Below are 11,016 nucleotides of genomic sequence, written 5' to 3'. Positions count from 1 at the left end.
TTTTAACTTCTGTCCTCACATACCCCCCAACACACACACACACACACACTCTCTCTCTCTCTCTCTCTCTCTCTCTCTCTCTCTCTCTGTGTCTCTCACACACACACACACACACACACACACACATACTTCACACACACTTCACAGTTGAGACAGCCATTTTCAGAAAGAATCTTCTCCCCAAAAAAATGTGTCTCAGGAAGCATAGTTTTCCAATCTTCAGAAATCAGGTAAAAATAGGAATGAGGCTCCCTGGACTCTAGATTCGGTCCTTGTTCTAATTCCATTCTGGGCATTTCTTGACAGGCTGGCACATCTCAGATCCCCTGCAGTTTCCTTTCCTACTTGCTGCCTATTTTCTTTAAGTCAGGTGTCCTCAGCGGGCAGTTGCTCCCTAACTCCTGGGAGGGGTCCCAGGAATATAAAAGCAATCCTTCAGCTGGGCATAATGTTGCACCCCTGTAATCCCAGTAGTCAGGAGGCTGAGGCAGGAGGATTACAGTGAGTTTGAGGCCAGGCTGAGCTATATAGTGAGATCTTGTCTCAAAAAATGAAAACAGAGGCAAAAAGAACTTCACCTCTTTGGGAACAAGTGAAAAATAGATCCCATTAAGCATTTTTCCATTCATGTTTCACATCTCTCAGATTGCACTAGGCCTTTATGTGAGCTTCTCATGCTTGGTAGGTTTTAAGGGCAGGTTTAGGTTGGCAGCCCTCCTACATCAGGAACATCCTCTGCATTTTTCTCACAAGGGGGCGCTTTTTTTGAGCATCTGCTTGGCACAGTCCCACAAGGATGGGGGAAGGAAACCAAGATTGGTCTCTTTCACCCTCATAAGTGTTTAAAAGGTATATGTGTGTGTGTATGCAAAAGGCAAGAATAGACTTGGGTTTAAGAAGTAATTAGGTCCCCTTGGAGATCTGCTTTAGGGAACAAACACACTTTCATGTTTGTTTCTGTCCATCACTTTGAAAGTGTGTATCTTTTCCTGACCATCTCAACAGTTTATTTCTGAATTTAATTAAAATTAGTTTTCATACAGTCTAGAACTGTGCAACCCAAGCTTTATGTTATTCTTTTTCGTTAGACTGATTTACCAGTTCATTATGTTCTTTTCAATTTGAGTAATTTTGGTGTTTTCCCTTTGGATTGTATCTGATAGTAAAGAACAAACCAAAAACACATTTACCAAAACCCAAAGATCTGCTGTAATTTTACTTAGCATTCCTGACTTACCAAGTTTAATTTTAATTAAAAAAAAAAAAGACGCTGGATGTTCACACCTGTAGTCCCTACTACTCCAGAGCCTAAGGGAGCAGGATCACTTGAGCCTACAAATTTGAGACCAGCCTGGGCAAAACAGTAAGACCCTATCTAAAACAAAAATCATAACTTTTTTTTGTACCAGGAATTGAACTTGGGACCTTACACTTGCCAGGCAGGTGCTTGTGCCGCTGAGCTGTATATCCCCGGCTCATAACTCTTTTTTTAAAAAGAGTGATCCTTTGTCATATTTTTAGTGCTTCAAAGAATGTGTGTGTGTGTGTGTGTGTGTGTGCGCGTGTGTGTGTGTGTGTGTGGTCGTGGGGATTAAACTGGGTTAGCTGGGTGTGGTGGTAGATGTTTGTAATCTTAACAGTATGGGAGGTTGAGACAGGTGGATAGTAAATTCAAGCCCAGCCTGGACAATTTAGTAATTTAGCAAGACTGTGTCTTAAAATTATAAAATAAAAGGAGGGCTAAGGATGTAGCTCTGTGCAGAAGGCCCTAGGTTCAGTTCTTACTACTATAGAAAACATACCAAAAAAGCCTAGGAACTTACACATGCTAGGTGGTTGCTTTATCGCTGGGCAGCGTACATCCTTAGCCCCTTTTTTTTATCCTTAACCCTTCTTAATTTTTAATTTGAGTCAGAGTTTTGCAAAGTTCTCCAAGCTGACCTCAAATTTTTGATCTTCCTGCCTTAGCCTCCTGAGTAGCGAATTAAATTGTTGTTTGTGGTGTTAAGGATCAAATCCGGTGCCTCATGCATGCTGTTTATTTCTACCACGGAGTTACACTCCCAGCCCTGAAATACTTAATTTTAGAAGAATCAATAGATTTGATTTGCAAACCAATTTTTATGATATTTTGAGGAAATTTACTAATACACCTGTGAAGTGAAAGAACCAAGGATGCTTCATTTTATAAAAAGGTTGCATATCAAACTCAAGTGGTTAATCTGAGGCCATAAAAATGTTGGAGACAGAATTTGGGATTCTAAGTTTAAGAGTACATGTCTGCTGATCTGCATTCTGAGTGTGTCTGAATAAAGAATTTGGTGGCAAGTATTGTCTTGCATTTGCTGTGGAGACACTGTGCTTTTCTAGTTCTTAAAATAGACCTGACCTTGTTGGCCACCTTATCTGATTGCAAATTCTCTCCACTGTGAGGACTTTTTATTCAGAGCTATGTTTTGAATTAAAATAGATAAGCCAAAAAACTACTCATATCTCCTGAATTTGGTTCAAGTTTTTTTTATCTGATGTTTAAAAATTTGGTTTATTGTTTATTGAGTTGATTGTTTCAGTGTTTGCCTAATTTCACTCCCCATTGTGTCTCTTTTGTATCACTGATAAAAACTAATTCTATTCTTCATAAATTATACTTTTTTCAAATTTTATTTAGATTTTATTATTGGTAATCTTATCTAAGTACTTTTAAACTTGTCTTTCACATATCAGCACCTTTTTAAAAGCAGAATTTTTGTTGCCACTATTTGCTGACTGGGAATTCTCTTACATGGCCAACCTTTTTCATTGTAAGACCACATGACTTTCTTTGTTCTGATTTTGGTGGGTCTAGTAAACTTTATAACCCTAATACTAAAAACAGATGTCCCCTTCATAAACATTTTTCATGTGTTATATAGTCTACTGTATAATGTTTTGTGCTTAAAAGTACATGCATTTATACATTTTGCTGTATTTATTGTATAATTGTCCTTTGCCAGGCGTTGTTACCAGGGTCTGAGGTACTGAGGACTCTTTGTAGAGATTCTTTCTAGTTCTTCTCATCCAGAGCAAAGAGTCAAGACAAGAACAAAAGGTAGTGAGGTTTTACATTTATTAAAGATAGGGAAAGAAACATGATCTGCAGAGGGCATGCCGGCCAATTTAGGTAGGAAAAAAGTACACTCCAGAGGGTGAGAGCCGAGCACTGTGAAGGAGAGCACAGTGGCCAGGAGCTCAATGGCAGCCTCCTCTTGTATTTCCCACTCCTCGGGGAATTGTTTTTGTTTGTTTGTTTTTAGGTTTTTTTCTGGTACCAGGAATCGAACTCACAACCTCGCGCTTGCCAGGCAGGCGCTGTCCCGCTGAGCTAAATCCCCAGCCCCAATTCCATTTTTTCATCTGTCTTACTTTCTTTTTTTTTAATTTTTTTTCTGGTACCGGGAATCGAACTCAGGACCTTGTGCTTGCCAGGCAGGTGCTGTGCCGCTGAGCTAAATCCCCAGCCCCTCCTCAGGGAATTCTAAGCATCCTATCAAAAATCTGGAGAATTGAAGATAGCATTCTCTGATTGGTTCCAGATGCAGGGCTTTGGGAACTGTTTTTCTGCTCGTTTCCTGCGTCTTCCTTTACAGGTCATGTCCACTTGGCCAGCTGGTTTGCCTCAACCTAATCTCTTGCCTCAGCCCTGCTCTGGGCACTTAAAATAATAGGTAGCTAACAGAACAGACAAAGATTCTTACCTTTATGGAGTTACCATCATCATCAATAATAAATAATGCATATAAATAACTGAAGTATGTAAAGCAGATCAAGTGGAGTGGAACCTGAAGTTAGGGTTGCTGTTTAAGCTAGGAAAGTAAGAGTAAACCTCATGCTTAGAATCCCAGCTGCTTGGCAGTTTGAGGGAGCAGGATCACAAGTTTGAGGTCATCCTGGAAAATTTAGCTGGACCATGGGGATTTAGCTACCTGGGTTCAATTTGCAGCATGGGTGAGGGTAGGGGTTGGGAGTCAGGAAGGAGAGAAGGGAAGGAAGGATGAACGATGCAGATCTTGTGGATTCTTGGAGGCTATATTAGAGTTTTTATTCTGGGATGGGGCAGTCATTGTAGGATTTTGAATAGAGAGGTCACGTCTTAACAAAATCACTCTGGCTGCTGCTTTGAGGATGGACTGCTTGGAAGGTCGTGACAGAAGGAGGAAGGCTGGTTAGGGGGTGGAAGGTGTGGGTGTCACACCTGGGAGGTGGCACTGAAGGCAGTAAGAAGTGGCTGCAATCTGGACATGTTCTGAAGGTAGAGCCAGTCGGATTACACGATACAGGGGTTTAGAGAAAGAAATGGTTTTAAATAGGGTGGGTGCTGGGGAAGATGTGAGTAGAGAGAGTTTTGTTGTTGAGGGAAAGAGATGGGTTCTGTTTTGGGCCTGTTTTAAATTTAGACTTCCCAGACTGAGTAGGTAGTTGCGTATGTGAATCTGGTGTGCAAGAAAGACAGTTGAGCCCTGAGGCCTCTGACATAGAGACTGGGAAGAAGAACCACCATCAGGTTAAGCAGACAGGAACAGGAAGGTGGTAAGGAGAGAGTAGTGTTTGAGGCCCATTAAGAAACACCAAGGAATTATGACAGTCCCAGGGACTGGCTTGTGTTCAGTAGCCCATTTGGGAAACATTGGTCACAGTGTTCTTTCCCTGTCATTTACTGTTTATGCATACTAGGCTTTTAGGACTATAGAAGATTGGTCTTGTTACAGTTTTCTTTTTTTTTAATTAAAAAAAAATTTTAACTCTGGCCTTGCCCCCATGGCCAGAGACCAGGTTCAACCTGAGTTGCTGTGGATTTGTAAGACACAGCTTTGGTACCCTAATTTTAATCCTACTGCCTCTGGTACCTGCATCCAGCATGGATCTGAAGCCTGACTGCCTTCTTTTTGATACAGATTTTTAGTTGTTAACATTTCACCCTATTAAAAACTTTTCGTTTGTTTTTTGTTTTTTTGAGACAGGCTCTCTTTGTGTAGTTCAGGTTGGTCTTGAACACACTATGTAACCCAGCAGGCCTGGAACTCATGGTGATCCTCCTGCCTTAGCCTCCTGAATGCTAGGATTACAGGCATGCGTCACCATGCCCGGCTAAAGCTTTCTTAAAAATATAAAGGTAGCTAAACTTTTTATTTCTTCTAGATGCCAATCCCTTCCTTTCCTTTGTTCCTCTAAAGTTGATGAATACTCTTCCATTTCATTTTTCTCTTCAGTTGTGAGGTTTTGTTTTGTTTCAGTTTTGGTGGTACTGGAGATCAAATGAGGGCCTCTGCACAGAGCTACATTCCCAGCCTTTTGAAAATTTTAGTGTGAAGTCTCCCACAGTTGCCTGGGTTAGGATTCAAAAAAATTATATCCACCTGCCTCAGTGTCCCCCAGTGCTAGGATTATAGGCTTGCACTCGCTTTAATATTTTGAGACAAGACTGGCCTCACAGTCAGGATCCTTCTGCATCTACCTGCTGGATTATAAGCATATGCCACCATGCCTGGCTAGAAATAACATTTTTCTTTTTTTTTTTTTTTTTGTTTTTTTTCTGGTACCAGGAACCTAACTCACGACCTTGCGCTTGCCAGGCAGGCGCTTTGCCGCTGAGCTAAATCCCCAGCCCAGAAATAACATTTTTAAACTTGCCTTTTCCATTTTGGTTTCAAAATTTATTCTTTTTGTTTGTTTATTAATTTTTGAGGCAGGACTGTGCAGTTCAGGCTGGCTATGAACTCACTGTGCACCCCAGGCTGGCTTTGAACTCTCAGGGGTCCTCCAGCCTCAGCCTCTCGAGTGCCACCACGCCCAGCTTAGCAAGTTCTTTTCATAAGTAGCTTCCTTCCCCATTTTATGCAGTGATTATCCTAAAATGTGAAACCAAAATGTTTTACAGTAAAACAGGATGTACAGATTCTACTGTAGCTCAACGTGCATAAACTTACAAGCAAAGCAGTGGCACCCCACAATCTCCGGAGGAACACTCCTTAAGTTACAATATTTAACCATTTTAATATGAACTTCCAGTGATCAGAATAAGCAATGTAGACAAACTGCGTGATTTCTTCTCTGAATGGGGAACACCCAGAGGATCACTGTCACCTGAGCTCCTCCGCTCTGGTGCTCACATCTATGAGGAACAGCTGCTCAGGAGGCTGTGACAGTGCTGAGGAAAATTCAGCTGTCCCTGAGAACCTCAGGAGCCTGTGGGCTTTTCGTCAGGGTGGGGGAGATGCTCCGTGATAAAATGACTGAAACCATTTCAGGGTGTAAAAGTTGTATACTGGGTCATACAACTGCGGTATGATTTTGCCAAGACACAAAACTTACTCTTAGCCAGAGTATCCGTTTTGACAAACTCTAACCTAGCTATGTGCTCCCTTTTCCTGTTTCTTCTAGGACCTGGGTCTGACCCTAATGAGAACAACTGAGTAACAACAGACTTGGTTAAAAAAAGACACGGTGGTCAAAACATGGTTGTCTAATGTATAAATATTTTATAATTTTGACTTGTGTCCTCTTTCAAAATTATATCAGTAGGCCGGAGTTTTACTACTATATATTGACAATCAGGCTTTACCAGTGGAAATTTTATTTATTTATTTTTGCAGTGCTGGGGATCAAACCCAGGGTTTCACACATATTAGTCAAGGGCTCTATCACTGAGATACACCCCCAGGCTTGGAATTTCATTTTTAAGTGTTTCAAGGTAAAATCATTTTCAATCCAGTACATATTTGCCACCGACTATTCTATAGGAAAGTATAAAATTCTTTTCATAAGAGCAAGATTTTTGAGGCAGGTGTAGTGGTGCACACCTGTAATCCCAGCACTCAGTAAGTTGGGGCAGGAGGATCACTGCAAGTTCGAGACCAGCCTGGGCTACAAAGTGAGCTCAAGGCCAGGCTGAACTGCACAGCAAAACTCTGTTTCAAAAGGACCAAAAAAAAAAAAAAAAACCAAAAAAACAGTTCTTTAGCACATAGCCTACCAAGAAAGTGAGTACACATCTGAAAGAGAGAACAGGTATTCTGAAAGCAGGGCTTAAACATTGAGTGAGACTTCCTAATGATCCTTCTCAAAACCCTATGGTTGCTGCTCTTCTAGTTCTATCCATTATTCATTTTTGTGGTACTAGGACAAGAATCTAGGGTCTTCACACTGAGCTACATCCCTAGCCCTTTTGCTTTGAGACAGTTTTGCTCAGTCACTAATTTGCCCCAGGGTGGGCACAAACCTTTTTTTTTTTTTGGAGACAGAATCTTGTTATGTAGCTCAGGCTGACCTTGAAACCCTTGGACTCACTCTGTAGCCCAGGCTGGCCTCAAATTCCTGCTGATCCTCTCGCTCAGCCTCCCAGGATCCTGGGGTTACAAGCAGGTACTACCACAGCAGCTGTTGCTTCCTTTTAGTGTTTCTTGGTACCTCGGAGAGAAGAGAAGTGCCTTATTCTGACGGTGGAAGAAAGAGGCCTGGAGGAGAGAGAATTACAAATGTTCTTTCACTTCTGAATGGAGGCACATGACATTTCTGATTGCAGATCAGAGAATGAGGCTGTAGAAATTAGTTGCAACTGCTTTTTGCTTTTAAGTGTTTGTCAGTCATAGTTAACAACCGTGAGAGTGACGCGAAAGTGAAAGCCTCTTTGTCCTGCAAATGCTTTTAATAAATAATAGCTTTTTGCCAGTCTTAGCAGTTGGATGGCATCTCTCAAAGTCCTCCAGACCTGTGTTGCCTGAGTCTGTCCGAGGCACATCTGAGCAAGGGAATTAAAATGGCTATTTCGTAAAGCTCAGGCGCTGCCTTTCTCTCCTTGACACCCAGTATCTTCTGCTCGGAGGAGAAAACGGGCCTAGTTACACACAGAGAAGTAGCACTTGATTGTGATGGGTACGGAGGCACAGGAGGAGCTGTGACCTCCATTTGAATTTCTCTCTGCTCAGAGTGGATTGTGCTCCTCACTGTAGGCGCAGCGCCCTATTCCTGGACAGTTACAGTTCCTTGCATGAGAGAGCTCTGAGAGGCCTGGAAACCCAAAGCCACTTGGTTCTTGTGCACCTTCCCTTCACCAGGGCTTACTTTTATGTTAGAAGATTTTGATACTGCTGAGAAGACAGAACTGCCTCCCTGTTCTCCAGAGTCGGTGCATTCATAATGGTTTTGCCCTGTGCAGGTTTGAATTACTCTGCTGATATGCTGAAGGCAGTGGTTCCCCCCCCTTTTCGCACCAAGGACTTCATGGGAAAGTTTTTCCATGGAGCAGGTGGGGAGCAGGCTGCTTCAGGATGATTTAAAGGAGCTCAACCTAGATTCCTCCCCTGCCCTGTTCACAGTAGGGCTCAGATTTGTGTGAGAATCTAATGCCAGTGCTGGTCTGACAGAAGATGGAGCTCAGGTGGCAAGAGGAAATGGCCATATATTTCAGTAAGCGTCCCTCTCTTACCTGTTACTTGTGTCCTGCTGTGCAGCCAGGTTCCTGACAGGCTGTGGCCCAGGGTTTAGCGACCCATGTTGAAAGGAGTCTGTTAAGTCGGTGCTTCAGCCAAGTTGATATTTTTTTGTACTGGGGGGAAGTGATGCCCTTCTGGGACTCCCCAGTGAGTTCTGATGATACGTTTTGCTGCTTAAGTCTTTAGTTATCAGTCAGGCATGGTGGTGCAAGCTTGTAATCCCAGACCTCGAGAGGCTGAGGCAGGAGGATTGCAGTGAGTTCAGGCCTACCTGAGCAGCATATAGTGAATTTAAGGCTAGTCTGAACTACATTGTGAGATCTGTCTTTAAAAAAAAAAAAAAAAAGTTTTTTATTGTGATAGGAAGAAAGTGCTTCCTGCTATGTAGGTTTGCATCATACTTGGTTACAGTAACCCCCAGTTTATGAATGAATTCTGTTTCAAGAGAATGCTCAAAAGTCAGATTTATTCATAATCTGACAGAGTGAGTCTTACATAGTACACCTGTGAATTTTTTATAGTATAACTGTGAAAGTTTGCAACTTGAATGTTCGTAAGTTGGGTACTTACTGTATTTCATTACGTTGTGCAGAAAAATGCCCCATGATAGCTGTTGTCATGGCAGGGTGATCACTAACCCTTGGTAACAGTGACCCTCATGGTGCTGTGGGTAGCTGAATAGCTCGTAGAGCTGATGAAAGCTACAGATGCCCTTGACAATGACAGGAATAGGAGCATCCAGGGTCACTGGGAAACAGAGGCAAGTCATGGGCTATGGAGGGATGGTAGTTGTAATGGAATCTTGTAGAGGCGTCATAGTGGCAGTGAATTCCAAAGTAGGCTGGAGGCCCTCCACAGTTGCCCCTGTGCTTTCCACTTCCTGTTGGTGCTCAAGATTTCCTGTTTCTGTGTGGTGCTTTACTTACTGTGTTGTGCGTGGAATGATCCCATTTAATTCTGGCAGCTCTTTTCCTGGAGCACTTACTGTGTGCTAGGATTGTCTGGAGATAAGAAAGAATGATGTGGTGGTGACGTACGGGAAGATAATGACAGTGCAGCTACAGAAGTTTGCGCTAGCCTCAGGTTTGGAGAGAATAGAGATTAGGAAAACTCTTACTAAGACACAGAGCTGTCTTGTCTTAAAGGACTGGAAAGTGGATAACTGGTTAGCCAGGTGTAGCCCACTGCACCAAAGTGCTCCAGCTGCTTGGGAGGCTGAGGAAAGAGTATCACAAATTTGAGATCAATCTGGACAACTTGGCCAGTAGGTCTCAAAATTAAAAAAAAAAAGTGGGTAACTGGGCGAAAAAGCATGTACATAAAAACTACTGAAATTCACCAGGTATAGTGGGTCATGCCTGTAATCTCAGCATTTGGGATGCTGAGGCAGGAGCATTGCTACAAGTTCAAGCCTAGCTTGGCCTACATAGTGAGTTCAAGACCAGACAGACCAAATCAGAACAAACAACCCTGCAGTCTGTTACCAGAAATGGGAGTAGAGATTTCCTTTAGTGGTAGAACATAGTTGCCCAAGTAGCTCTGTTGTTGTTTTGCGATTGAGGTCTCACCGTGTTGCCCAGACTGGCCCTGAACTTTCGGGCTCAAGGGAGCCATGCCTCAGCCTCTGCCCAAGTAGCTAGGACTACAGACCTGTGTGCCACTATGCCCAGCGTGGGGGTTAAGATTTTGTAGTTTTGCGTTGATACTGTTTTTTGGTTTTTTGAGACGAGGGCTCACATTGGCCTTGAACTTGCAGTGATCCTCCTGCCTCCGCTTCCCAAGTGTGCCACCATGCCCAACTTGCATTATTGTTTTTCTCTCTTACAGACAGGATCGTATTCCTGCTCTATAAATATTTTTATTTGGTTTCAGTCTTTCAGGTGTAGTCTTGCCTAGTACATTCCTGGTTGAAAAACAACCCATTTAGTAAGGAAGTTAGCAGCTGTTTTAATTTTCTTTAATGAAAATTGACATTGTAGGGGAAGTATTTGAGTACAAAGACCTTTTCCCTGTCTTGCTGGTTGATACAGAGACAGAAGGGGATGTTCCATGGTGCTAGACATGATCATAAATTATGCACTGTAGACTGAAAGTGGAAGAACTCTGAAGTCTGGAGTACTCTGAGAAAAGCAAAACATTTTTTTTCTGATTTTACAGTTTACCAAGGACTAGCTTTTCCTGCCTTGTCCTTAGACCTTTTAGCAGAGAATCTGGGAGATGACTGTGACCTGATTTCTCAGCAAAAACCTTTCCTTTGAGTCAGGAAGAGACCCTGACCAGAGTAAATTTCTGTTGCTGGTTTTTTTTGTTTGTTTGTTTGTTTTTTTCTGGTCCCTTCGTCTTTGAATGGGAACTCAACAGGGATAGTCGCCTCCCCAGTGGACGTAGGGTACGTGGCTCCAGCATCGCAGGTGTTTTGATTCCCTGTTCTTGTCTTTTTCTGTAGGACAGAATAAGAAGCTGAGCAGACCGTGACTGTTGCCTTCAGGTTGCTGGGACCGTCTACGTAGCTCTTATCTTGTGGCCCATGTGCTACAGCCTGTGCCCC

At 42.7% G+C, this 11,016-nt stretch overlaps 1 protein-coding gene across 1 annotated transcript in view; it reads left to right on the top strand.

The window, feature by feature from the left end:
* Positions 1-10,997, top strand: part of Cdhr4 (cadherin-related family member 4) — a 45,903-nt gene extending 34,906 nt beyond the window's left edge. Inside the window, exon 18 of the mRNA XM_013507603.1 lies at positions 10,915-10,997. Coding sequence (XP_013363057.1) covers positions 10,915-10,932 — 18 coding nt within the window. The 3' untranslated portion in view covers positions 10,933-10,997. The remainder of the gene's footprint in view (positions 1-10,914) is intronic.
* Positions 10,998-11,016: the final 19 nt, after the last annotated feature.

Source organism: Chinchilla lanigera, unplaced genomic scaffold, assembly GCF_000276665.1.
Source record: "Chinchilla lanigera isolate Chin_1 unplaced genomic scaffold, ChiLan1.0 scaffold00131, whole genome shotgun sequence".
NCBI lineage: Eukaryota > Metazoa > Chordata > Mammalia > Rodentia > Chinchillidae > Chinchilla > Chinchilla lanigera.
Note: the sequence above shows the minus strand (reverse complement) of the source record. Positions and strands in the feature narration are given on the sequence as shown.